At 67.3% G+C, this 27395-nt stretch overlaps 1 protein-coding gene across 3 annotated transcripts; it reads right to left on the reverse strand.

The window, feature by feature from the left end:
* Window positions 1–873: 873 nt before the first annotated feature.
* On the reverse strand, window positions 874–26238 carry LOC142005007 (von Willebrand factor A domain-containing protein 5A-like). 3 transcript variants are annotated; one of them, XM_074982682.1, is made up of 19 exons: window positions 26175–26238; window positions 25763–25820; window positions 23955–24157; window positions 22877–23099; window positions 19093–19265; window positions 18676–18790; window positions 18082–18254; window positions 17896–17984; window positions 17550–17694; window positions 16095–16174; window positions 10716–10830; window positions 10064–10228; window positions 6860–6963; window positions 6045–6250; window positions 5194–5265; window positions 3926–4081; window positions 2573–2721; window positions 2103–2229; window positions 874–1607 (listed from the first exon to the last, which is right to left on the reverse strand). In XM_074982682.1, exons 2-19 carry the CDS (start codon window positions 25797–25799, stop codon window positions 1528–1530), a joined length of 2412 nt encoding a protein of 803 aa, XP_074838783.1. In that variant the 5' UTR covers window positions 25800–25820; window positions 26175–26238; the 3' UTR covers window positions 874–1527. The 3 variants fall into 3 exon arrangements, with proteins under 3 accessions (XP_074838783.1, XP_074838784.1, XP_074838785.1); XM_074982683.1 differs by lacking the exon at window positions 26175–26238 and adding an exon at window positions 26061–26081; XM_074982684.1 differs by lacking the exons at window positions 874–1607; window positions 2103–2229; window positions 2573–2721; ... (4 more) ...; window positions 10064–10228; window positions 10716–10830 and having other exon boundaries at window positions 16091–16174.
* Window positions 26239–27395: the final 1157 nt, after the last annotated feature.

Genomic DNA, 27395 nt, shown 5'->3' on the forward strand with positions numbered 1-27395 from the left:
TCACCGTTGTTCCCTGTAACTTGTCTGGCAACCTCTCACTGGAGAAGGGACATTCCAAACCTATTGTGTGTCACGCAAGGGGAAACTGAGGCACACAGCCAGTCAGGTAGTTGATAGTCAATAGACGAGCACAGCTCCCTCTTTGTAACCATTGTGGTGGTCTGGCTAAATGCCCGGGGGGCGGGGGGGAGCATTTTAACTTTCCTTCACTGGGCTCTAACTCAATTCCAAACATTTGCTGGAGCAGCTGTTTGGACTGGTGGGCAGACGGGCCCAGACCAGGGAAGAAGTGTTTGAGCGGTTGGTGCTGCAGCAGCCGTAGGGGCTCTGCCTGCCCGACTTGAGAGCGTGGCTCAGGGACCGGAGACCGAAGCAGGGAGAGCCACCACCCTGAGGGAACTAAAGGGACTTGCCTGGCTGCATCGCATGAAAGGGGCCAAGACCAAGCTCCTGACTTGGAGCCTCCCCCAGCAGGATGCTGACGCGGAGGGGGTGCAGCCGATACCCTGTCATTCGGGGAGGGCCCCCAACTTCCCCGCGTCATTGGCTCAGTACGGTCTGGAAGTGGGGAGAGATGTGATGGAGTGGAGGATACCTGGGTGGACATGAGTGGCTCACAGAGGGTGTGGGGATCCTGCTGAGGGTAACCTGGGGGACCAGGTAACACCTTTGTACTGGAGACAAAGGAGGAGGGGGAGCCTGAGTGATTCCTGCATGCGGACAGGGCGCAGAGCTTGGGAACCCCTGAACCCCATCACAAGGTGAAGAAACTTGAGGGATCGGTGCCATCGCTTGTGTGAACACCCCAGAATGCAGAGAGGAGGCGGCTGTGGCTGGGAGCGGCACTAGGGCTACAGCACCGGGGGGGGGCAGTGAGACACCGTGGGATATTGGCATTAACTGAGCCAGTTCGTTACGTGTAATTAATACTGTTAAATTGCAGCATTGCAGCCGAGGTGATGAGCAGTGACAAAGGGCAATGACGCAGACAGTGTCGGAGCAGGGCTCACAGGCCAGGCCCACAGACCACGGCCTGGAGGGGTTCGCTTAGTCACCCCAGCCGTAAGAAATGCTGGACTGATAAGTGACCCCAGAGTGACCCCATGGGAAGAGCTCAGGAGACACATGAGGCCCCAGGTGATGCTGTGAGTCAGGGACCACAATACCCGCAGAGGCTGCACAGCCGGAAGACGCAGCAGCAGAGGGGAGGGGTATTCTGCAGAGGCAGAAAGTCCAGAGCCAAACCTGCGGCAGTGTGAAGTAACACCACTGCCCACGCTCCGTAAAAAGAAAGGCCACAGCCTGAGCGCAGTGGAGTCGGGGAGCAGCCCTGGGGCTGCTTCAGTCAGCGGGAGGCAGAAGCACAATCATTGGTGTGAGCGGTGGGATCCCAGCTGGGGGTGAGCTGAGAGCCACCCACATGTGAAGGAGGAAGGTCTCCACCCAGTGCCCCCAAGTGGCCCTGGGGCTCCTGGTTGGAGGCCCAGGCTCACTTTGGAGGTGGGGGGCATGGAGGTGCTGGGGAACTCAGAGCCCAAAGACGGCCGGCCCCACAGCGCAGCCCAACAGGTTGTTCGCGGCTTCCAGGCACTTGCTCAGCCGGGGCTCTGCAAGAAGAGAAGAGAGTTGGGGGTAGGCGCCAGCCAGGGACCAGGGAGAGCTGGGACACAGGGCAGAGAGATCCCAGCAGGGGCAGCTGATATGCGGGGGGAAAACCAGAACAGCTGGGGGTACTGAGGGGGTTGGGGCACAGGGCAGAGAGCTCCCAGCCGGGGCGGGGGGGGGCTGATGTGGGGGAGGGGACCAGCAGGGCTGGGGGCACAGGGAGGTGCCCAGACAGGAACTGGGTCGGGATGGGGCAGGGCCCTGGCACTGGAGGCACTGGAGGCGCTGGGGCTGGGGCTGGGGCGGGCACCGGGGGGCTGGAGCACTCAGGGCTGGGGGTCCCGGACCCGTGGGGCAGAGGCTCCCTCGGCCGTGGGGCAGGGACAGCTGGGCGGGTGGGACTCCGCACCCCCGTTGGACAGGGCTGGCGCTGTGGGGGGCGGCAGGGGGGGGACTCCAGGGACTGGCCGGTCCAGGCCACCCCCAGCTGCTCTCACCTGCTCGGCCCCGCAGCCACCCCACGGCCTTGGACTCCAGCAGCTCCCACTCGTCCCGCTGCCCCGCGGCCCGGCCGTGCAGCCACACCACCGCCAGCACCGTGGCCCAGACGCCGGGGGCCACATCCTGCCGGGGGGAGGGGGAGAGACAGCCCCGCTCTGTGCCCGGCCTGGGGACCCCTGAGCCCCCCAGCGCTGTCCCCGTCCCCCGCCTGGGGGCCCCAGTCACTGCTCCTCTCGCCCCTCCCCCAGCACCGTGGCACCGAGCCAGGCCCGGCCGTTGGGAGACAGACGCCCTCAGCTCCCCCCAGCCAATGCTTTGACCCCTGTTAGGGGACTCCCAGTCCACCCCACTGGGCTCCATGTGGCCCGAGACCTCCTCCCGCAGCCGGGTTACCCCAGTCCCACCTGGGGGCAGAGAACAGGCCCAGCTCGTGGCACCTGCCCCCATCTCCCTCCCCCGCACTCACCTCACTGGGCATCCGCCCCCTGGCGTCGGCCTCCTTCACCCCCAGCGCGGCGGCCAGCTGGGGGCCCAGCTCCCACGAGCCGTCGGCGTTCTGCAGGGACACCAGGCCCAGCAGGGTAGACGGCTCCGGGGCCGGGTCTGAGAAGAGACCTGGGGACACATCGGGGTGGGGACACGATCACACAGCAGTGACGTGGCCCTGTCACAAAGCAGTGATGGGGGACAGTCTACAACCTTAACTGTGACCTGTGTCTCCTTAACTCTGCCCCTCCATGGGCGTCCTTAACGCTGCCCCATTTCTGGGCATCCTTTACCTGCTCGTCTGAGTCTTTAATGCCCCATGCATGGGCACCCTTTCCCTGGTTCTCTGCACCCCTGGGTCCTCAACTCCGCTCTTCCTCTTCACACTGGGTGACGATATTTTGAGTTCAGCAACCAAGTCCTTTGAGCCCACAAATGTCCTAGCCCCAGCCATCAAACCCATGGCCTCAGGCTCACTTCATACACAATCTGAGCTGGGGACCACCCTCCACTGCACCCTGCAAAGGACCCCACCCTCCAGGGAGAGGCCCAAGTATCTAAGGTAGTCGGGAAGATGGCACGTTACACAGTGCAGATAATCTTCTAGGCAGTCAGGCTTATGGGGCAGAGTTAAGGGTATCTGAGCTAAAGTAGCTCTCTTCTCACCCCCAGAAACTTCCTTTCTTTTCCAGTCAGTTGAGAACATTGTGCCTGGCTCTGTGACCTTGAGGGCATCTCCGCCCCGACCCGAGGAAGCCCTGTCCTGACAGCTGCCCTCCTGCGCCGTCCCGGCTCTGCCCCCCTCCTCGGTTGTGCTCACGGCTGGCTCTTCCCCTCGTGTTGGGGCTCTGGGATGCAGAGGGGCCAGCAGATGGTGCTGGGGGGAGCTCTGGGGCAGGAGGCAGCTGTGATGGGGTTCAGGGGTCCCCCTGCACTGCACCCCGTCCGCTGGCAGGAGAGACTCTCACTCAGCAGGTACAACAGCAGGTTTATTAGGCAACAGAAGCCCAGTTTCTCACAGAAGCGACAGTACAGCAGCCAGAGACAGTCCTTCCAACCCGTCCTGGGGGGAAGACCCCGAGGGGTGCCCCTCTGGGGTGTAGCTTTCCCCCTCCTCCGGCTGGCTGCCTTCCAGCTCTCCCTTTTCCTCCCTCTAACTGCCACCCCCGATTCAAAACCCAGCTCAGCTCCTCCCTGCTCTTTGTTCAGGCAGAGGTGTTATCTGCCAGTTGTAGCCCCAGGGTCATCCTTAGCCACTGGGAGCTGCTGCTTGCCTCGGACATCCAGCCTGACTCACACATGCACCCCCCAACTTCATCACAGCAGCTCTCACCTTCCCCGTCAGAGCTCTCCCCAGAGCCGCTGTCCACGGCACAATTCATGGCAACTCCCCCACAGCGTTTCCGCAGCCCACCGATGCCTGCGTAACTGGTCAACTTGAACATGCGCATCGCATTCCTGTCTGGCGGGGAGGCGGCACACCCGAAACCTGCGGGGAAGACGGACAGACAGAGACACAGACGCCGACGACAAGATGAGGGAGGGAGGGGACATCCTCCTGCCCCAGGGCCTCCCCCCAACTGCCACACCCACCCCCTCCTCCTCTCCCCCACGCGGGGGACCCCAGAGCCCCTCCCCACAGCCTCAGTCGGCTCCCCCGGCCAGGGCTCCTCTCCCAGCCCCAGGGGTCGGGGCCGGGGTGGGCGCGGTGCCCCACGGGTACGCACAGGACGCTGGCAGGGGAGAGGCTGCTGTTCGCCAGGCCGGGCTGGGAGACTCAGGGCCTCCACCGGCTGAGCCCGGCAGCCATGGGGGGCCGTCTGTCTGTCTGGGTCTCCCTCTCTGGGCTCGTCCGTCTGTACCTCCTCCTCAGGCAGCACCTCCCTGCCTGGGGCCATCCAGCTGTGTGTCTACCCCGGGTCTGTTCGTCCACCCGTATCTCCCCCTCCCGCCACGTCCCCTGCTTGGGTCCATCTGTCCGTCCGTTCGTCCCCCTCCGTCCGTGTCCCCCGCTTGAGTCCGTCTGTCCCCCTCCAGCCGTCTCCCCGCTTGGGTCCGTCTGTCTGTCCGTCTCTCCCTCCCCCACCGCGTCCCCACTTGGGTCCGTCTGTCTGTCCGTCTCTCCCTCTCCCGCCGCATCCCCGCTTGGGTCCACCCGTCTGCCAGCCTCTCCCCGTCTCGCCGCATCCCCACTTGGGTCCGTCCGTCTGTCCTTCTCTCCCCGCCCCGGCCTGAGTCTCCCGTCTATCCCTCCTTCTGTGGCAGCGTCTCCCCATCTGGGGTGGTCTGTTGGGGTGGGCAGCCTAGTGCCAGGGGCTACTCCCCAACCCCCACCCCCACCCGTCCCGACTGCTCTCCCCCTGCTGCTGGGGTGGGGGAGGGGAGGGACTAAAGGGCATCTATACAGAGGGTCTGTTGGTGCCCCACGGGTGCAGGAACTCTCCCCCCCAGGTGAGCGCAATGACCGGGACACACGGGACAGCTCCCTCCCCCCCGCGCTGAGACCCGGCGGGGGGCGACCGCGGCAGGGACGTGGGAAGGGCCTGGAATCCCACCGTTGTCCAGCCGGGGGAGGGGAGGGGCAGCAGTCGTGGGACTCACCCATGGGGGCAGAGCACAGACTGAGGGCTTGTCGGCCAGAGAAACCAAGGAAGGAAAGCGCAGGACGGAAACCTGGGAAGGGGGAGAGGGTTAATGCCCTGCTGCAGCCCCCCAGTGCCGAACGGGGGAGCCCCACCAGGCCTGGCCCCAGTGCACCACTCCCTGGGGGGGAACTGCTGGGCTCAGGACACCAGCGAGCCCCACCCCTCCCCACAACTGGGGCTGGGGTGGGGGAGGGCCCCCTTCACCTCTGGCCAGAGCAGCTAATACCCCCAGAGACCCTCAGCCCGCTGCCCTGATCCCCTGGTCTGAACCCCCTCACGCCGGCCCAGACTCATCCACCTCCCAGCCACACTGAAACCACTGCCCTGCGCCCCCACCCACTGCCCTCACTCTGCCACCCCAACCCTGCCCTGCGCCCCCAACACCAGCCACGACTCATCCACCCCCCAACCCCAGCCCTGAGCTGCCCCACAGACACCAACACCCCTGCCCTGTGCCCCCAATCCAACCTCCTGCCCAGACACCTTCGCACGCCAGCTCCTGGCCCTGAGCCCCCACCCCACTGCCCATAGCCCTGCCCTGCACCCCCAACACTGCCTGGCCCCCGAACCCCCGACCCTGCCCCACACCCGACGCCGCACGGCCACCGCGCCTCCAGCCCTACCCCTCACCCCCCTTGCCACTTACCCCAGCCCCGTACCCCCAGCCCCGCCCTGCGCCCCTGCCGAGAAACTCGTTTACCTACAGCCGACACATTCGGTCCCTGTGACGGAACCTGGCAACGCTCGTTAGCTCACAGCAGAGACCACCCCCCTGCCAGGGCCTCCCGAGCCCCACGCCCGGGGTACCTGCCAGCGGGATGTCCCGTCTCACCAGCGGGCCCTGCACCGCCTCGCCCCGCTCTGGGTCCACCCCCACGAAGGCTGTGAGGGAGCAGACGACCCCCGAGCTCAGACTGGCCTCCAGCGCCCGGGGCCGCTTCTCCGACCCACTGCCCCCGGCATCGTCCAGCTCCAGCAGCAGCGCCTTGGCCGCCAGCCGGTGAACGGGCAGCCTGTGCCGGGGACAGAGCCAGGGTGAGCCCCGGATGCCTAGGTCCCAGCCCATGGGGGGAGCGGCTGGGAGCCAGGACTCCTGGGGTCTCTCCAGAGTTCCCACCAACTTTCGCCATCCGGGGCAGGATAAATTTTGTGGGGTGCACTGGGGCACACGGGGATGCGCACCCCCAGGAGAGACAGGCTGTGGGCGCTTTGCTGCTCAGCTGGGTGGACCCTGAGCCTCTTCTGCACAGCCGCCCCAGTGCTCAGGTCACAGGGACCCTGGGGTCTGGCCCTGCGCTGGGAGGGGGGTGGGGAGCAGAGCTCAGAGAAGGTGCTGAGGGCCAGGACCCCAGGTCGTACCCCAACTCTGGGAGGGGAGTGGGTCACAGAAGGGGGCTGGGGGCCAGGACCCCTGGGTCGTGCCCCAACTCTGGGAGGGGAGTGGGTCACAGAAGGGGGCTGGGGGCCACGATCCTAGGTCGTACCCCAACTCTGGGAGGGGAGTGGGGGTCGGTGGTCGCAGAAGGGGGCTGGGGGCCAGGACTCCTGCTAGTCTCTCTGGCCTGTGGCCGGTCCCACCCCAACTCTGTTCCACGCGGGGAGATCAGGGGACCCCCAGTGACCTGTCTCCATCCTGTGCCTGCAGAGGGAACCGCAGCGTCTCCTTGTAGGTCTGGCCCTGGAGGCGGTACTGCAGCGTGACGCTCCCCATGGCGGTGTCGGGGGGCTGCAGGCAGGGAAAGGGGGTCAGAGGCTGGGTGCCAAGGGGAGAAGATGCCCATGGACCCCCCCAAACCCAACTCACAGAGCAAAGGGATAAATAAGCTGGGGTGAGCCAGGCAGCCCCATGCCCATCAGTAGGGTTCAGAGTCAACATCCAGACTGAAGACAATGGGGCTCATGTGGCAAAGACCCCTCCGGCCCGATGGCCATCGTTAGGGGTCTGAGTTATCGGTCCCCACTCACATCTCCTCCACTCTGCGCACTGCAGCGTAACTACGTCGCTCAGGGTGTGAGAACTCCCCGCCCCAAAGAGACGTCACCACACCCCACAGCGCCAGGGCGGCAGCAGAGCTTCCCCGCCCAGCTGAGAACTTCGCTCCGGCACGGCCACGACAACGGTAGCTGGTGGAGCCGCCCTGCCCTAGGATCACGGCCACCGGGCTGGGACAGAGACCTGCCGCCCAACAGCCACCTTCAGAGGAGAGCTGGAAGCCAGAGCCGAGAAGGAAATCACCCCTCTGCTCTGCGCTGGTAGGGCCATGGCTGGAAACAAAAACACCCCCCACCCCTCGCACAGTTGTCACTCTTAGGCTACGTCTACACGTGCACCCAACTTCGAAATAGCTTATTTCGATGTTGCGACATCGAAATAGGCTATTTCGATGAATAACGTCTACACGTCCTCCAGGGCTGGCAACGTCGATGTTCAACTTCGACGTTGCTCAGCCCAACATCGAAATAGGCACAGCGAGGGAACGTCTACACGGCAAAGTAGCACACATCGAAATAAGGGTGCCAGGCACAGCTGCAGACAGGGTCACGGGGCGGACTCAACAGCAAGCCGCTCCCTTAAAGGGCCCCTCCCAGACACACTTTCATTAAACAGTGCAAGATACACAGAGCCAACAACTAGTTGCAGACCCTGTATATGCAGCACGGACCCCCAGCTGCAGCAGCAGCAGCCAGAAGCCCTGGGCTAAGGGCTGCTGCCCACGGTGACCACAGAGCCCCGCAAGGGCTGGAGAGAGAGTATCTCTCAACCCCCCAGCTGATGGCCGCCATGGAGGACCCCGCTATTTCGATGTTGCGGGACGCGGATCGTCTACACGTCCCTACTTCGATGTTGAACGTCGAAGTAGGGCGCTATTCCCATCCGCTCATGGGGTTAGCGACTTCGACGTCTCGCCGCCTAACGTCGATTTCAACTTCGAAATAGCGCCCAACACGTGTAGACGTGACGGGCGCTATTTCGAAGTTACTGCCGCTACTTCGAAGTAGCGTGCACGTGTAGACGCAGCCTTAGGGGCCAGAGTTATCAGTTTCCATAGACAGCAATGGGGCCAGGATAGCACAGAACTGAGCCCACCCTCTGGCCAATGCCCACCATTAGGGGTCAGAGTTAACAATCCTTATTGACATCAACCTGGCAGGGACAGAATCATAGAATCCCAGGGCTGGAAGGGACTTCAAGAGGTCACTGAGTCCAGCCCCCTGCCCCAGGCAGGATCAACCCCAACTAAAGCATCCCAGCCAGGGCTTTGTCAAGCCGGGACATAAACACCTCAAGGGATGGAGATTCCAGCACCTCTCCAGGTAACACACCCCAGTGCTGCACCTCCCCCTGGGGAAAGAGATTTTTGTAATATCCAGCCTACACCTCCCCCTCTGTAACTTCAGCCTATTGCTCCTTCTTCTGTCATCTGCCACCACCGAGCACAGCTGCTCTCCAGCCTCTTTAGAGCTCCCCTTCAGGAAGCTGAAGGCTGCTATCAAATCCCCCCTCACTCTTGTCTTCTGTAAACTAATCAAGCCCAAATCCCTCAGCCTCTCCTCATAGGTCTTGTGCTCCAGACCCCGAATAATTTTTCTTGCCTTTCACTGAACCTGCTCCAGTAAATCCAAATCCTTTTTATACTGGGGGGCCCAAAACTGGACACAATATTCCAGATGTGGCCTCACCAGCACCAAAGAGAGGGGAACAACCACTTCTCTAGACCTGCTCGAAATGCTCCTCCTAATGCACCCCAGTCTGCTGTTAGCTTTCTTGGCTACAAGGGCACATTGTTTACTCATATCCAGCCTTTCATCCACCATCATCCCTAGGTCCCTTTCCATCGTACTGCTGCTGAGCCAGTCGGTCCCCAGCCTGTAACAAGGTTTGGGATTCTTCCTCCCCAGGTGCAGGACTCTGCACTTCTCCTTCCTGAGCTGCATGAGATTTATTTTGTCCCAGTCCTCTGATTTATCCAGGTCCCTCTGGATTCTCTCTCTTGCCTCCAACGTATCTACCTCTCCCCCTAGTTTTGTGTCATCCGCAAACTTGCTGAGGGTGCAACCTAGTCCCTCGTCCAGGCCATTAATAAAGAAATTGAATAACACCGGCCCCAGAACCGAGCCTTGCGGCACTCCGCTTGGAACAGATCCACCATCCAGACATTGAGCCACTGACCACTACCCGTTGGGCCTGACCATCAAGCCAGCTTTCTATCCCTCCTATAGCCCATGGATCCAATCCATATTTCCTTAACTAATGGGCGAGAACAGCGTGCAAAACTGTATGAAAAACTTTGCTGAAGTGCAGGTATATCACACCTACAGCAGAGAGACCAACCCCTCAACCACCACCTTTGGGGTCAGAGTGAACAATCCCCACTGACAGCAATGGGATAGAGCATAACTCTGCCACCCAAACACCACCATTAGGATTCAGAGTTAACAGTCCCCACTGACAGCAATGGGATAGAGCATAACTCTGCCACCCAAACACCACCATTAGGGTTCAGAGTTAACAGTCCCCATTGACATCAATGGGACCAGGATAGAGCACAGCTCTACCACCAAACACCACCATTAGGGTTAAGAGTTAACAGTCCCCTTTGACACCAATGGGGGCAGGATAGAGCACAGCTCTACCACCAAACACCACCATTAGGGTTCAGAGTTAACAGTCCCCATTGACAGCAGTGGGGCCAGGACAGCACAGAGACTAACCCACCCCATCCTGATGTCCATCACTGGGGCCAGAGTTGCTGCCCCAGATGGGGGGTTCTGGCTCAGTCCCTGTCCCCAAGCCCTGGGGGCACCAGGACGACCCTCGCTCTCACCTGCGGCTGCCCGCGTAGCTGGGCGTAGATGAGGCATCGCTGCCCAGGGAAGATCACCTCGGGGCCCCGGCCCAGGAGCGCCGCCTCCATCCCGGGGGGCAGATCCCAGCTCAGCGAGACGCCGCTGACAGCTGGCTGCAGGGCCCGCTTCAGAGACTGCAGCACCTGGGGGAGAGCAACACACGGGGTGGGGCCCGGACGCCTGGGTCCCCTCCTGGCTTGGGGAGGAGCAGGGGGAACTGGGAGCCAAGTCTCTTGAGTCCCTCCCATCCAGTGCTGGTGAGGGAGGGCTGCTGGGCCAAGGCGGGCGCCCGGACGCCTGGGTCCATCCCGGCTCAGGGAGGGGAGGGAGGTGTCTGGGGTGTAGGAGGGGGCTGGGCTGAAGCGGGCGCCCGGACGCCTGGGTCCATCCCGGCTCAGGGAGGGGAGGAGGTGTCTGGGGTGGAGGAGGGGGCTGGGCTGAAGCGGGCGCCCGGACGCCTGGGTCCATCCCGGCTCAGGGAGGGGAGGAGGTGTCCGGGGTGGAGGAGGGGGCTGGGCTGAAGCGGGCGCCCGGACGCCTGGGTCCATCCCGGCTCAGGGAGGGGAGGAGGTATCTGGGGTGGAGGAGGGGGCTGGGCTGAGGCGGGCGCCCGGACGCCTGGGTTCTCACCTTGGGCTGCAGGCGCTCCTGGCCGGTGATGAACTCGGCGCTGCCCCCACCGGCCCGGGCGATGCCTTTGATCAGAGCCGTGGACGCCCCTTCCCCTATGCCGAAGGAGAAGCACCTGCCGGGGGCGGAGTCTGGGTCAGAGGCGGGAGGGGGCGGAGCACCAAGCAGCCTGAAGAGGGTGGGTGCGGTGGGGGGGGCGGCCGCCCACCCTGGGCCCGGGGCTGGCCGAAGGGACGGCCCAAAGAGAAGGCGACCCGCAGGTCAGGATGGGCTGAGACGTGTCCTCGGGGAGTCGGCCGACACCACCCACCCTGGGCCCCGGGCTGATTGACACAGCTGCATGGGCAGAGTACAGGGTGCCTGGGGGACAGGCTGGCAGGGTGGGGGGACGTGTGGGGAGCTCGGGGGTCCCCAGGACAGCACTGCAGGGAGGACAGAGTATGGGGTGCCTGGGGGACAGGCTGGCAGGATGGGGGGGCGTGTGGGGGGCTCGGGGGTCCCCAGGACAGCACTGCTGGGAGGACAGAGTATGGGGTGCCTGGGGGACAGGCTGGCAGGGTGGGGGGCGTGTGGGGGGCTCAGGGGTCCCCAGGACAGCACTGCTGGGAGCACAGAGTATGGGGTGCCTGGGGGACAGGCTGGCAGGGTGGGGGGGCGTGTGGGGGGCTCGGGGGTCCCCAGGACAGCACTGCTGGGAGCACAGAGTACGGGGTGCCTGGGGGACAGGCTGGCAGGGTGGGGGGGCGTGTGGGGGGCTCGGGGGTCCCCAGGACAGCACTGCTGGGAGCACAGAGTATGGGGTGCCTGGGGGACAGGCTGGCAGGGTGGGGGGGCGTGTGGGGGGCTCGGGGGTCCCCAGGACAGCACTGCTGGGAGGACAGAGTATGGGGTGCCTGGGGGACAGGCTGGCAGGTTGGGGGGACGTGTGGGGGGCTCGGGGGTCCCCAGGACAGCACTGCTGGGAGGACAGAGTATGGGGTGCCTGGGGGACAGGCCGGCAGGGTGGGGGGACGTGTGGGGAGCTCGGGGGTCCCCAGGACAGCACTGCTGGGAGGACAGAGTATGGGGTGCCTGGGGGACAGGCCGGCAGGGTGGGGGGACGTGTGGGGAGCTCGGGGGTCCCCAGGACAGCACTGCTGGGAGGACAGAGTATGGGGTGCCTGGGGGACAGGCCGGCAGGGTGGGGGGCGTGTGGGGGGCTCGGGGGTCCCCAGGACAGCACTGCAGGGAGGACAGAGTATGGGGTGCCTGGGGGCAGGCTGGCAGGATGGGGGGCATGTGGGGAGCTCGGGGGTCCCCAGGACAGCACTGCGGGGAGCACAGAGTGTGGGGTGCCTGGGGGACAGGCTGACAGGGTGGGGGGATGTGTGGGGAGCTCGGGGGTCCCCAGGACAGCACTGCGGGGAGGACAGTGTATGGGGTGCCTGGGGGACAGGCTGGCAGGGTGGGGGACATGTGGGGCGCTCAGGGGTCCCCAGGACAGCACTGCTCGGAGGACAGAGTATGGGGTGCCTGGGGGCAGGCTGGCAGGGTGGGGGGACATGTGGGGAGCTCGGGGGTCCCCAGGACAGCACTGCTGGGAACGCAGAGTATGGGGTGCCTGGGGGACAGGCTGGCAGGGTGGGGGGGCGTATGGGGGGCTCGGGGGTCCCCAGGACAGCACTACTGTGAGCACAGAGTATGGGGTGCCTGGGGGACAGGCTGGCAGGTTGGGGGGACGTGTGGGGGGCTCGGGGGTCCCCAGGAGAGCACTGCTGGGAGCACAGAGTATGGGGTGCCTGGGGGACAGGCTGGCAGGTTGGGGGGACGTGTGGGGGGCTCGGGGGTCCCCAGGACAGCACTGCTGGGAGGACAGAGTATGGGGTGCCTGGGGGACAGGCTGGCATGTTGGGGGGTGTGTGGGGGGCTCGGGGGTCCCCAGGACAGCACTGCTGGGAGGACAGAGTATGGGGTGGCTGGGGGACAGGCTGGCAGGTTGGGGGGCGTGTGGGGGGCTCGGGGGTCCCCAGGACAACACTGCGGGGAGCACAGAGTACGAGGTGGCTGGGGGACAGGCTGGCAGGTTGGGGGGACGTGTGGGGGGCTTGTGGGTCCCCAGGTTAGCACTGCAGGGAGGACAGAGTATGGGGTGCCTGGGGGACAGGCTGGCAGGGTGGGGGGGGTGTGGGGGGCTCGGGGGTACGCAGGACAGCACTGCGGGGAGCACAGAGTATGGGGTGCCTGGGGGACAGGCTGGCAGGGTGGGGGGGCGTGTGGGGGGCTCGGGGGTCCCCAGGACACCACTGCGGGGAGCACAGAGTACGAGGTGGCTGGGGGACAGGCTGGCAGGTTGGGGGGCGTGTGGGGGGCTCGGGGGTCCCCAGGACACCACTGCGGGGAGGACAGAGTATGGGGTGCCTGGGGGACAGGCTGGCAGGATGGGGGGCATGTGGGGAGCTCGGGGGTCCCCAGGACAGCACTGCTGGGAGCACAGAGTATGGGGTGCCTGGGGGACAGGCTGGCAGGTTGCGGGGACGTGTGGGGGGCTCGGGGGTCCCCAGGATAGCACTGCAGGGAGGACAGAGTATGGGCTGCCTGGGGGACAGGCTGGCAGGTTGGGGGGACGTGTGGGGGGCTCGGGGGTCCCCAGGACAGCACTGCAGGGAGGACGGAGTATGGGGTGCCTGGGGGACAGGCCGGCAGGGTGGGGGGGGTGTGGGGGGCTCGGGGGTCCCCAGGACACCACTGCGGGGAGCACAGAGTACGAGGTGGCTGGGGGACAGGCTGGCAGGTTGGGGGGCGTGTGGGGGGCTCGGGGGTCCCCAGGACAGCACTGCTGGGAGGACAGAGTATGGGGTGCCTGGGGGACAGCCTGGCAGGGTGGGGGGACGTGTGGGGAGCTCGGGGGTCCCCAGGACAGCACTGCTGGGAGGACAGAGTATGGGGTGCCTGGGGGACAGGCCGGCAGGGTGGGGGGCGTGTGGGGGGCTCGGGGGTCCCCAGGACAGCACTGCAGGGAGGACAGAGTATGGGTTGCCTGGGGGCAGGCTGGCAAGATGGGGGGCATGTGGGGAGCTCGGGGGTCCCCAGGACAGCACTGCGGGGAGCACAGAGTGTGGGGTGCCTGGGGGACAGGCTGACAGGGTGGGGGGATGTGTGGGGAGCTCGGGGGTCCCCAGGACAGCACTGCGGGGAGGACAGTGTATGGGGTGCCTGGGGGACAGGCTGGCAGGGTGGGGGACATGTGGGGCGCTCAGGGGTCCCCAGGACAGCACTGCTAGGAGGACAGAGTATGGGGTTCCTGGGGGCAGGCTGGCAGGGTGGGGGGACATGTGGGGAGCTCGGGGGTCCCCAGGAGAGCACTGCTGGGAACGCAGAGTATGGGGTGCCTGGGGGACAGGCTGGCAGGGTGGGGGGGCGTGTGGGGGGCTCGGGGGTCCCCAGGACAGCACTACTGTGAGCACAGAGTATGGGGTGCCTGGGGGACAGGCTGGCAGGTTGGGGGGACGTGTGGGGGGCTCGGGGGTCCCCAGGAGAGCACTGCTGGGAGCACAGAGTATGGGGTGCCTGGGGGACAGGCTGGCAGGTTGGGGGGACGTGTGGGGGGCTCGGGGGTCCCCAGGACAGCACTGCAGGGAGGACAGAGTATGGGGTGGCTGGGGGACAGGCCGGCAGGGTGGGGGGCGTGTGGGGGGCTCGGGGGTCCCCAGGACAGCACTGCTGGGGGGACAGAGTATGGGGTGCCTGGGGGACAGGCCGGCAGGGTGGGGGGCGTGTGGGGGGCTCGGGGGTCCCCAGGACAGCACTGCGGGGAGCACAGAGTATGGGGTGCCTGGGGGCAGGCTGGCAGGATGGGGGGCATGTGGGGAGCTCGGGGGTCCCCAGGACAGCACTGCTCGGAGGACAGAGTATGGGGTGCCTGGGGGCAGGCTGGCAGGGTGGGGGTATGTGTGGGGAGCTCGGGGGTCCCCAGGACAGCACTGCGGGGAGGACAGTGTATGGGGTGCCTGGGGGCAGGCTGGCAGGTTGGGGGGCATGGGGGGGGCTCGGGGGTCCCCAGGACAGCACTGCTGGGACCGCAGAGTATGGGGTGCCTGGGGGACAGGCTGGCAGGGTGGGTGGGGCCTGTGGGGGGCTCGGGGGTCCCCAGGACAGCACTGCTGGGAGCACAGAGTATGGGGTGACTGGGGGACAGCCTGGCAGGGTGAGGGGGGTGTGGGGGGGGCTCGGGGGTCCCCAGGACAGCACTACTGGGAGGACAGAGTATGGGGTGACTGGGGGACAGCCTGGCAGTGTGGGGGGCGTGTGGGGGGCTCGGGGGTCCCCAGGACAGCACTGCGGGGAGCACAGAGTATGGGGTGCCTGGGGGACAGGCTGGCAGTGTGGGGGGCGTGTGGGGGGCTCGGGGGTCCCCAGGACAGCACTGCTGGGAGGACAGAGTATGGGGTGCCTGGGGGACAGGCTGGCAGGGTGAGGGGGGCATGTGGGGGGCTCGGGGGTCCCCAGGACAGCACTGCGGGGAGGACAAGGTACTGGGGGACTGCAGGAGGCAGGCCAGCAAGGCTGAGTGCACAGATGATGGGGTTCAGGTGCCCCCAGGCCAGCAGAGCTGCGGGGACAGACCGGGGCAAGCAGGTTGGTAAGCAGCGGTGGAACAAATGCTGGGAGGCCAGGGAGTCCCTAGGCTGGCTGGACTGGGGAGATAGAGTGTGGGGGCCTGGGCTGGGGGGACAGTGGGGGTGGGGGCTGGAGGGTCCCCAGGAGACCCAGGCCTGGTCACGCCTGAGGAAAGGGGTTCCCTGTAGGCTCAGTGCTGGGGCAGCCGCCCAGGAGACATTCAGGGGCCACCCGGCTGACTGGCAGAGCTGGGCTGGGGGTCTGGCCCAGGCCCTGCAGTCCCCTGGGGCCGGCCCTGCCAGCAGCTTGGGGCATCTGCCTTGAGACGGGCACTGGCAGTGGTGAGCCCCTTCGGACAAAGGAGGGGGCAGCTGAGGAGCCGGGGGGTTGGGGGGTGTGATGGAGTGTGGGGCTCACAGAGGGTGTGAGGCTCCTGCTGAGAGTAACCCTGACCACCAGGTAACACCTTTGTACTGCAGACAAAGGAGGAGGTGGAGCCTGAGGGGTTTGAATTGGAACTGGGAGTTGGAAGCAGTTAGTCTGGGCTGAGGGAGAGAGAGACAAAGGAGGGGGCCAGGCCCCGGCTCTGGAGGCCCCTCGGGGCCTCCTCTCCTCAACATGGATGGGACTGGCTGTCTCTGCCGGCTGCACTGACTCCTCTGTACGACGCTGTGTCCTGTCGGCTAATAAACCCCCTGTTTTCCTGCTGAGTGAGAGACTCTCCTGCCTGCGGACGGGTGCAGAGCTTGGGGGACCCCAGAACCCCATCACAGGGGGCTTTACCTGTGGGAGCCCCGGTGACGCTGCACCTCGCCGATGACCTCCTGGGTGTTATACACCTCCCCGTCGGTGAACACGAACAGCTGGTGGGGTAGACAGATTCAGTCAGAGCCGGGGGCCCTGCGCCCCCCACAGACACCCCATCCCGCCGGGACCGTAACACACGGATGTGACCGTCCCAGCTCCCAAAGGGGAACGGCCCATTGGAGGGGGCCCGGATCGGTCTCGTATGCGGAGCGAGAACTCTGCAGGGCGGATCCGGCTGTAACTCCCAACGCGCTAAAGGGGGCTGCTACGGACACCTTGCTCATAACGGCTCAGGATTCACACCAAGGACCTGTTTGTCCCGTCGGCCCAAACCACGGCTGCTCCTAGACAGACGTGTGGCTGGGTCAGACCTGGCCCAGAGCTACTTTGGACCTGGGAACGGCCCACAGCAAGGACTGACCGGAGCACAAAGAACTCCCGACAGGGGCAAAAGGGGTATAAGAAGTGAAATCCAACACTGGGGCAGCCGCCGGACGTCAGGAGACGCCCCCCACCTAAGGTGCCTGTTAGAAATCTCAAGGGCTGCACACGGGGAAGGATCAGGCCCAGCTAGGTGCTGGCTGAGCTCGTGAAAGATCTCGTTTAGACCCACCTGTCAGAGGGAGAATTTGGCTGTAACACGTTTCTTAACAACACTAGAACAAGTGACCCTTTTATTTCAACTTGGGTGCGAACTCTGATCTGCCTGTTTTCTCTTTTAACCACTTCGATCCCACTTCTCCTAAGCCCTTGACACCTCTTCGTTCCTTCCCAGGCCCCATGTCACTGACTGTTTCATGGGGGGGGGGGAGGGAGAGAGGGACACAATCTCTCTCTACCCTTCTCTGTCACCTACAAAGAGGGCAACTTAGAAGTTTGCTGTATAACATCTTTACCCGGGATGAGACAGATTTCTTCAGGGTTCAGTGCCTTTCGGGGGCTGGCTCCCATGCACCGAGCCCTTTCCGCTGAGCCTCCACAGAGCTGCAGGGGTTCAGTGTCTGTGTTGCTCTACCGGGGGGCGGGTAACCCCAGCTCTGTGCCTGGGCTGGGGAGCCCAGAGGAGCTGGCCCAGTAGGATGGGGGGTGTGGGGAGCCCCCAGGAGCAGGAAGACGGAGTCCATGGCACCCAGGGGCCAGTCCCAAGGGGGCCCTGTCACCGAACCCCTCCTGGCCCAGAGATCCCTGGGGGGGGAGGGGGTGCACAGACGGGGTCACAATTAGAGACCAGAGATGAGATCAGGTCCCCCAGCCACACCTGTCACGTCTTTCCAGCCCTGGAGATGCCCATCTACCTGTGCCAACCTACGGCTCCCCTGGCTCCTACCCCTGGGCACCAGCCCCCACCTGCCCAGGTCCCCATCCCCCCCAGCTCCCCACTGGCACCAGCCTCTCCCCACGGCCCCGCCCACGGCGCAGCTTCCCCAGTACCTGGCGCGGGTGCCCGTCCCGGCACAGGGTGCGGTAAATGGTCTGGAGCGGCGCCAAGATCTCAGTGCCCCCCAGGTTGGCCTGGAGCTGCTGGACGCGCTGCAGGGACTCGGCCATGGTCTGCTGGGTGTACTCCACGCTCTGCCTGCAGGGGGCGCCCAGGGGGTAGAGGCGGGGACCGTCAGAGCCCTGCCCCTGGCCTGAGGGCACGCCCACCTGTCCCAGCCCCTCCCGCTTCCCTGGGGACACCCCTGCCTCGCCCAGCCCCGCCCCTCAGCCCAGGGATATCCCCGCCTCCTCCAGACCCGCCTCCCATCCCAGCCCCGCCCCCCAACCCCCGACTCACGGGTAGAAGGACTCAAAGGACGACCCGAAGCCGTAGATGTTGAAGTAACAGCCCAGGGGCAAACTCTTCAGGAGCAGGACCAGGGTCTCCTAGGGAGGGACACACGGACGGCTGGAGTCACCCCCAGGCCCACCCGGCCGGGGCTGCTCCCCGGGCGCCCCAGCGGCCCCTCCTGCCCGGCCGTACCTTGGCGCTGGCGATGCGCGAGGGGGAGCCAGCGTCGGAGCTCATGGCGCAGCCCATGCTGCCGGAGCGGTCCAGCAGGAAGAGGAACTCCCCGGCTGAGCTCTGGCCTGGCGCCGCCTCCGGCAGGCTGGGGAGCAGAGTCACCATCACGGCCGGGTCGCCCATCAGTGAGCCTGGGAGAGGGGTGCCCAGGGGGCAGGGGGTGAGCCTGGGAAAGGCCTCGGGACCTGAACCCCACTGCTCTCCCCCAGCTCCGTCCTGTATCCCCCACCGCTGCCAGCCCCCAATGCCCCCAGCATCCCCCAAGCCCACTCCTCTGCCCCCCTACCTGTTTCCCCAGGATCGCCCAGTTCCCACCACTGCCCAGTGCCCACATCTCTGCCCCGACGCCCCCCTCCCCCGCCCACCTCTCTGCCCCCGACGCCCCCTGCCCCCCACGCCCACCTCCCTTACACCTGCAGCACAGACCCCCTCCCTCCTACCTCCCCCGCACCCTAGATCGGCCCCTCCCATGACCCTCCCAGCCCCCCCATGGCCCCACCCCCTCACCCCCATCCCATAGCCCCCCAGTGGAGGTGCACATCTCACACACACCTGGCTCCGCGCCGGGCAGCCCGGCCTCCAGCACCGCGCTGGGTGTGTGCGGCTCGGCGTAGTGCACCAGCAGCTCCACGTCCCGGTCCCACGGGGGGGCCTGGGCCAGCGACACCTGGGGGCAGCGGAGAGTCACCTCCTGGCGGCTCCGAGGGGGCCGGTGGTCACCTCCCCACGGCTCACGGCGAGACACCCAAGAGGCCCTGGCGGGTCAGGGTTTCCCCCAGTCCGGCGAAACCTGCCCCAGACACCCCCAAATCCCCCGCAGCTGGGAGGGTCCCTTGACCTCGGCCCCAGCGCCGCTGGGGTCTGGGCCCGGACAGACGGCCCAGGCTGGCGAGTGACAGGGCCCGGGGTACCCCCCACGCACAGCCAGGCGCCCCAGCCTGGATCCCCCTGCCCCGAGGGAGCCCCCACCTGGGCGCTGGTCCGGCTCCCGGCGGGGTGGCTCAGGGGGGTGAGGGCGCAGTTGGAGAGCACGCGGTCGACGCCGTGGGGGGACTGCAGCGTGGCGCTCAGGCTCAGGGTGTAGGGCAGCTCCCCGGGGGGGGCCCGGGGGACTCCAGCCGTGACGTTCTCCCCAGCCCAGCCTGTGGGGAGAGACACGGGGTGAAGGGCGGGGCTGGGAGAGTGGGGGAGGGCAGAATATTGGGGGGCACAGGGCTGCAGGGGAGTGGGACTAGGACACGATACTGGGGGCTCAGGGGACGCTGGCTTGTGGAGAGGACAAGATACTGGGGACGGGGGGCTGGGAGTGCGGGGACAGGCTCAGGGATTCGAGGGGGATTGGGGGGATCACACCCCCTGGAGCAGAGACTGCTGGACTGGGAGAGGCCCTTACCTTGACACACACAGGAGAGGCCCATGGAGCATTGTGGGGGCTCTGTCCCTGTGGATCTGGTGACAGGGCTGGGGGTCTCTGGGGATTGTGGGCTGTGAGGTGATTCACTGGGGGGGCAGGCTGTGGGGAGCAGGGATCTGGGTCTCCCTACGCAGAGCAAAGTGTGGCTGGGGGAAGTTACAGGTTGTACTCGGGTGCATCTGGAGCTGTGGGTCTCACCGTGGGGCACTGAGCCCGGGTTATGGGGGACTCAGGCTCTCCAGGGAGTCCCAGCAGGGACCGGGGGGTGGGGAGCTATGGGGTGTGTAGAAAGGCTTCAGGGCACACCTGGGGCACAGGGGAGCAGGGGGAGGGTCTGTGGAAGAGCTATGAGCTTCCCAGGGGCACAGAGTGGGGCCATTAACATCTCTGGGGGTCAGAGTGGGGCATGCGGGAGGCTGTGGGGCTCACCAGGGACACACAGCAGGGAGGCGGGGGCATGGAGCTAACTAGAAGGAAGAGGGCATGTGTGGCTCACCATGGGGTACAGAGCAGGACAGGGGGGCAGAGGGCTGTGGGGCTCACCACGGGGGTTGCGGCAGGGGATGGGCTCACTGGTGGGTGTGTTGCGGGTCCTTGGGGAGCAGGGGGCTGTGGGGCTCACTGGGGGGCATAGAAGGGGAGGGAGTTGCTGGGGGGGGGCTCCAGGGGGCTCACCAAGGGGGGCATAGCGGGGGAGGGGGTCGCTGGGTGACAGGGCGCCGTGGGGCACATGGCGGGGGATGAGGTCACTGGGGGGCAGGGTGCCATGGGGCTCACCAGGGGACAAGTAGCAGTGGAGGAGTTGCTGGGGGACAGGGTGCCGTGGGGCTCACCGGGGGACAAGTAGCAGTGGAGGAGTTGCTGGGGGACAGGGTGCCGTGGGGCTCACCGGGGGATGAGCAGCAGGGTAGGGGGTCACTGGGGGGCTGGGTGCCACGGAGCACATGGCGGGGGATGGGATCACTGGGGGGTAAGGTGCCGTGGGGCTCACGGGAAGGCGTGGCGGGGGATGGGGTCACTGGGGGGTAAGGCGCCGTGGGGCTCACCAGGGGACAAGTAGCAGGGGAGGGGATCACTGGGGGGCAGGGCGCCGTGGGGCTCACGGGAAGGCGTGGCGGCGGAGGGGGTCACTGGGGGGCAGGGCGCCGTGGGGCTCACCAGGGGACGAGTAGCAGGGGAGGGGGTCACTGGGGGGCAGGGCGCCGTGGGGCTCACGGGAAGGCGTGGCGGGGGAGGGGGTCACTGGGGGGCAGGGCGCCATGGGGTTCACCGGGGGACGAGTAGCAGGGGAGGGGGTCACTGGGGGGCAGGGCGCCGTGGGGCTCACGGGAAGGCGTGGCGGGGGAGGGGGTCACTGGGGGGCAGGGCGCCATGGGGTTCACCGGGGGACGAGTAGCAGGGGAGGAGGTCACTGGGGGGCAGGGCGCCGTGGGGCTCACGGGAAGGCGTGGCGGGGGAGGGGGTCACTGGGGGGCAGGGTGCCGTGGGGCTCACGGGAAGGCGTGGCGGGGGAGGGGGTCACTGGGGGGTAAGGCGCCGTGGGGCTCACCAGGGGACAAGTAGCAGGGGAGGGGATCACTGGGGGGCAGGGCGCCGTGGGGCTCACGGGAAGGCGTGGCGGCGGAGGGGGTCACTGGGGGGCAGGGCGCCGTGGGGCTCACCAGGGGACGAGTAGCAGGGGAGGGGGTCACTGGGGGGCAGGGCGCCGTGGGGCTCACGGGAAGGCGTGGCGGGGGAGGGGGTCACTGGGGGGCAGGGCGCCATGGGGTTCACCGGGGGACGAGTAGCAGGGGAGGGGGTCACTGGGGGGCAGGGCGCCGTGGGGCTCACGGGAAGGCGTGGCGGGGGAGGGGGTCACTGGGGGGCAGGGCGCCATGGGGTTCACCGGGGGACGAGTAGCAGGGGAGGGGGTCACTGGGGGGCAGGGCGCCGTGGGGCTCACGGGAAGGCGTGGCGGGGGAGGGGGTCACTGGGGGGCAGGGCGCCGTGGGGCTCACGGGAAGGCGTGGCGGGGGATGGGGTCACTGGGGGGTAAGGCGCCGTGGGGCTCACCAGGGGACAAGTAGCAGGGGAGGGGATCACTGGGGGGCAGGGCGCCGTGGGGCTCACGGGAAGGCGTGGCGGCGGAGGGGGTCACTGGGGGGCAGGGCGCCGTGGGGCTCACCAGGGGACGAGTAGCAGGGGAGGGGGTCACTGGGGGGCAGGGCGCCGTGGGGCTCACGGGAAGGCGTGGCGGGGGAGGGGGTCACTGGGGGGCAGGGCGCCATGGGGTTCACCGGGGGACGAGTAGCAGGGGAGGGGGTCACTGGGGGGCAGGGCGCCGTGGGGCTCACGGGAAGGCGTGGCGGGGGAGGGGGTCACTGGGGGGCAGGGCGCCATGGGGTTCACCGGGGGACGAGTAGCAGGGGAGGAGGTCACTGGGGGGCAGGGCGCCGTGGGGCTCACGGGAAGGCGTGGCGGGGGAGGGGGTCACTGGGGGGCAGGGTGCCGTGGGGCTCACGGGAAGGCGTGGCGGGGGAGGGGGTCACTGGGGGGTAAGGCGCCGTGGGGCTCACCAGGGGACAAGTAGCAGGGGAGGGGATCACTGGGGGGCAGGGCGCCGTGGGGCTCACGGGAAGGCGTGGCGGCGGAGGGGGTCACTGGGGGGCAGGGCGCCGTGGGGCTCACCAGGGGACGAGTAGCAGGGGAGGGGGTCACTGGGGGGCAGGGCGCCGTGGGGCTCACGGGAAGGCGTGGCGGGGGAGGGGGTCACTGGGGGGCAGGGCGCCATGGGGTTCACCGGGGGACGAGTAGCAGGGGAGGGGGTCACTGGGGGGCAGGGCGCCGTGGGGCTCACGGGAAGGCGTGGCGGGGGAGGGGGTCACTGGGGGGCAGGGCGCCATGGGGTTCACCGGGGGACGAGTAGCAGGGGAGGGGGTCACTGGGGGGCAGGGCGCCGTGGGGCTCACGGGAAGGCGTGGCGGGGGAGGGGGTCACTGGGGGGCAGGGCGCCGTGGGGCTCACGGGAAGGCGTGGCGGGGGAGGGGGTCACTGGGGGGCAGGGCGCCATGGGGTTCACCGGGGGATGAGTAGCAGGGGAGGGGGTCACTGGGGGGCAGGGCGCCGTGGGGCTCACGGGAAGGCGTGGCGGGGGAGGGGGTCACTGGGGGGCAGGGCGCCATGGGGTTCACCGGGGGATGAGTAGCAGGGGAGGGGGTCACTGGGGGGCAGGGCGCCGTGGGGCTCACGGGAAGGCGTGGCGGGGGAGGGGGTCACTGGGGGGCAGGGCGCCGTGGGGCTCACCGGGGGATGAGTAGCAGGGGAGGGGGTCACTGGGGGGCAGGGCGCCGTGGGGCTCACCGTGGGGGGCGTAGCGGGGGCGCAGCACGGCCGGCAGCACACAGCGGGCGGCCCCGTCGGGCTCTGCCGGCAGCTCGCAGACGTAGCGCAGGGTCAGCGCCGCCTCCGCCCCGGGGGGCAGGTTCCCCAGCGAACAGCTGAACACGTCGGGTGCGGCCGCCTCCTGCTCCAGCAGCCAGGTGGTGTGTCCGGCTGCCAGCGCGTCCCCGTACTCCTCCTGCGCCTGTCGGAGACATGGGTCACCCAGAGCCGCCTGCCTGGCTCCCCAACCCCCTCTGTCTCCCATCAGCGCCTCCCCATACGGCTCCTGTGCCTGTCGCAGACGTGGGTCACCCAGAGCCACCTGCCTGGCTCCCCAACCCCCTCTGTCTCCCATCAGCGCCTCCCCATACGGCTCCTGTGTCTGTCGCAGACGTGGGTCACCCAGAGCCGCCTGCCTGGCTCCCCAACCCCCTCTGTCTCCCATCAGCGCCTCCCCATACGGCTCCTGTGCCTGTCGCAGACGTGGGTCACCCAGAGCCACCTGCCTGGCTCCCCAACCCCCTCTGTCTCCCACCAGCGCCTCCCCATACGGCTCCTGTGTCTGTCGCAGACGTGGGTCACCCAGAGCCGCCTGCCTGGCTCCCCAACCCCCTCTGTCTCCCATCAGCGCCTCCCCATACGGCTCCTGTGTCTGTCGCAGACGTGGGTCACCCCAGAGCCACCTGCCCGGCCCTCACGTCCCTCTGCCCTCCCCCCAGTGCATCCCCGTACTGCTACTGGGCCCTACAAGAGAGAGTCATCCCAAGCTCCATCTACCCCATCCTCCCCACGGCCCCAGCTAGTCCCGCAAAGTGCCCTGCCCTGCTCCCTGGCAGCCCTGCCCTACGCCCACACTCCTCTGACCCCACTCAGCACATCCCCGCACAGCACCTGCACACACGGGTCTCCCCGAGCCTCCCCTGCATCCCGATGGCCCCCACCCAGGTCCCCTGCCCTGCCCCCGCAGCCAGTGCATCCCAGTACGGCTCCTGAAGCTCACAGAGAGATGGGTCCCCCAACAGCCCCTGCACCACCCCCACCACCTGCCCCCCCATACCTGTCTCTTCTCGCGGAGTTGGGCCTGGATGCAACGGCCTCCCAGGTTGGCCTGGAAGGCGTAGACGGCCGCCTCGGCGTCCACAGGGAACACGAACACGGCCTCCACCGGCTGCGGCTCCTCATTCTTGTAGAGCAGCTCACAGGCCACGTCGGCCACGAAGCCATTGACCAGCATCACCACCGACGCACTGCGCAGGGGCACTGGGGAAAAGCAACGTCAGCCCTGGGCTCTGGCGGTCAGCCGCAGGCCCCGGAGGAGCGGGGGTCAGCCCCTAGCGCCCATGAGCACTGGGGGAGGGAGGGGTCTGTCACAGGCTCCTGGGAACCCTGGGGGGTGGGGAAATTAGCCACGGGGACCCCACAGACCCCAGTGGGCATTGGAGGAGGGGGGGCAGCAAGTCCCAAAGTCCCATGAACGTGGCCTTGCACGTGCGGAATTCTGCAGCCACGGCTGGTGGTCCCAGACCTCCAAACCGGTGCGGTCCCACCAGCGCGGGCTGGTTTCACAGCTCCAGAACCAGCGCCACTCTCAGCACTGCAGCCAGGGCGGCCAGCGGCTCTGAATTCCCGGCCTCCAGCCCTTCCGTGTGCTCCATCCAGGTCTGCAGCCTCCTGCTACTCGCCGTGGTAATACGACGCTGCAGGAGACTTCTCGAAGTCCCCAGAACAAGCAGCGCAACAGCTCTAAGCGCCGTGTCTCCATGCGAGCCCCGTGTCACGGCATGTGGGAAGGGGCGGGGAAATTCCTTGGGCTGTTTGTTTTCCACGGCAGAGGGAAGCGAGGGCAACGCACTCTGGGATGACATCATCACACAACCAGAACCATCCGTTTTTCCCATAACACACTGGCTCAGAAACCCAGAATGCAATGGGGCAGCAGAAAGAGCCAAGGCCCATCTGCTGTTAGCTGTGACTCAGGGTCACACAGAGCTCTGGGGCAGTGGAAGTGACTCATGGCCTTACAGAGCTCTGGGGTGGGGTGAGGTGGGGGGTAACTCGGGGCCCCACAGAGCTCTGGGGCTGGCGAGGGGGAGGGGACGGCTCGGGGTCACCCAGGAGCAGTGAAACATCCCCAGAGGGGTGCAGTGCAGCGCCGTGGGGTGGGGGTTCTGCCATCAGCACCGGGCAGGGGTGACTCTCAGGGGCTGGGGACGTAGGATCAGAGCCCGGCCCTGGGCCTCTCCCCATCTCCCAAGGACGGATGGTGCCGACTGCTCCGGAGGACCAGCCCCCTGCCCCACATTTCTGACTGGGCCACAGCTTCCTCCGCCGTCCTGGTGCAACTCCTCCCCGGTGTGAGTGCACGGGTGTGAGTGCACGAGGGGGGATGAGCCTGCAGGCGTGTGAGTGCACGAGGGGGGATGAGCCTGCGGGCGTGTGAGTGCACGAGGGGGGGATGAGCCTGTGTTGGGGGGGGGGCAACAGCAAGTTCCCCTTCGTCCTTTCATCCAACAGGGGCAGTGAATAAACCACCGAGCGTCACCCTGGGGGGCTCCCGTGGGAATCAGGAAACGGAAATGAGTCACCAGACCCCCGGGATGCCAGGGGAGGGGGGGCGAGAGCCCTAGGGAGCCCCCAGACCCCCAGGGGCACCGGGCGAGGGGGCGAGAGCCCTAGGGAGCCCCCAGACCCCCGGGGATGTCGGGCGAGGGGGCGAGAGCCCTAGGGAGCCCCCAGACCCCCAGGGTCGCCGGCCGAGGGGGCGAGAGCCCAAGGGAGCCCCCAGGCCCCGGGGATGCCGGCCGAGGGGGCGAGAGCCGCCTGGGCACACGCACCCCTGGGAACCCTCCCCCCGCCCCGACTCACCCGGCTCCTTGGCGGTCAGGAGGCCGCAGCGCCTCATCTCGGCTCTGGGGTCGGGGGTCTGTGTGGGGGGAAACGGGGGGTCGTGGACAGGCCCGGGCTCACGGTGCCCCCAGCTCCTCCTCCCCCACCTCTCCCCAGCCCCCCGCCCCGCCCCGCCCCGCGGCAGGGAGTCCCGCAGGCTCCGCGGTGGGGGGGGGGGGCAGCGCCGCCGGGTGGGGCCCATCGCCCGGGACTCGGGGCGGCGCGGCCGGGGCCCCCCGCGGGGGCAGAGCCGGGGAACCCGCCCGGGGGCTCGAACCAGCCGCCGCTGCAGGAGACTCGGGCCCGGTGTGTCCGGGGCGGGACCCACAGCCCGGGGGGAGCCGGACGCCTGGGTCCTCTCCCGGGGGCGGGGGGAATCGGGCCCCGCTACCTGCGCCAGCCGGAGCCGCCCTGGGAAAAAACGAAAGTGATATTCCACATAGGGACCGTCTGCAAACTCCGCCCTCCGCCCCGCCCCGCCCCGCCCCCCCAGTGCCCGTCTGCAAACTCCGCCCCCCGCCCCGCCCCCCCAGTGCCCGTCTGCAAACTCCGCCCCCCGCCCCGCCCCCCAGTGACCGTCTGCTAACTCCGCCCCCCGCCCCGCCCCCCCAGGGACCGTCTTCAAACTCCGCCCCCGCCCCGCCCCCCCAGGGACCGTCTGCAAACTCCGCCCCGGACCGCCCCGCCCCCCAGAGACCGTCTGCAAACTCCGCCCCAGACCGCCCCGCCCCCCAGAGACCGTCTGCAAACTCCGCCCCCCGCCCCGCCCCCCCAGGGACCGTCTGCAAACTCCGCCCCCGCCCCGCCCCCCCAGGGACCGTCTGCAAACTCCGCCCCGGACCGCCCCGCCCTCCAGAGACCGTCTGCAAACTCCGCCCCGGACCGCCCCGCCCCCCCAGCGACCGTCTGCAACCTCCGCCCCGGACCGCCCCGCCCCCCAGAGACCGTCTGCAAACTCCTCCCCCGCCCCGCCCCGCGTGCGGACAGCCCGGCCCTCGCTGGAAGGCGGGGGAGGGGGCTGGGAAGAGCCGCGGCGCCGCAGGGACAGAGCCGGAGCACCGGGCCAAGGCGCTGCGCTCCCCCCGCCCGGGCGGCAAAGCTCAGCAGCAGCCTGGGCGGCTGGGCCCGGCGCCTCCCGGGCACTCAGCGCGACGGGAGAGCGACCGACGGCCTCAACCTTGCAATGGCCGCACAGAAGCTCGTCTACACCTGAAGCCAACATCGAAGTAGCTTATTTCGACGTAGAGACATTGAAATAGGCTATTTCAATGAATAGCGTCTCCACGTCCTCCAGGGCTGGTAACATTGATGTGCAGCATCGACGCTGCGAGGGACCATCTACACGCCACAGTAGCACACATCGAAATCAGGGTGCCAGGCACAGCTGCAGACAGGGTCACAGGGCGGACTCAACAGCAAGTCGCTCCCTTAAAGGGCCCCTCCCAGACACACTTGCACTAAACAACACAAGATCCACAGAGCCGACAACTGGTTGCAGACCCTGTGCCTGCAGCATGGATCCCCAGCTGCCGCAGCAGCAGCCAGAAGCCCTGGGCTAAGGGCTGCTGCCCACGGTGACCATAGAGCCCCGCAGGGGCTGGAGAGAGAGCAT

The sequence above is a fragment of the Carettochelys insculpta genome, chromosome 32, assembly GCF_033958435.1.
Source record: "Carettochelys insculpta isolate YL-2023 chromosome 32, ASM3395843v1, whole genome shotgun sequence".
NCBI classification, from domain to species: domain Eukaryota; kingdom Metazoa; phylum Chordata; order Testudines; family Carettochelyidae; genus Carettochelys; species Carettochelys insculpta.

Bases quoted from the DNA above. Each gene is read 5' to 3' on its own strand.
- LOC142005007 (XM_074982682.1), bottom strand. From the start codon at position 25,799: ATGAGGCGCTGCGGCCTCCTGACCGCCAAGGAGCCGG. The intron at 6,964-10,063 runs GTGAGAGCGAGG...CCCTGCCTGCAG, and splicing joins AGCTACGCGGGCAGCCGCAG to CCCCCCGACACCGCCATGGG. The intron at 6,251-6,859 runs GTCACTGGGGGT...TCCCCGGCACAG, and splicing joins CAGGCACAGGATGGAGACAG to GCTGCCCGTTCACCGGCTGG.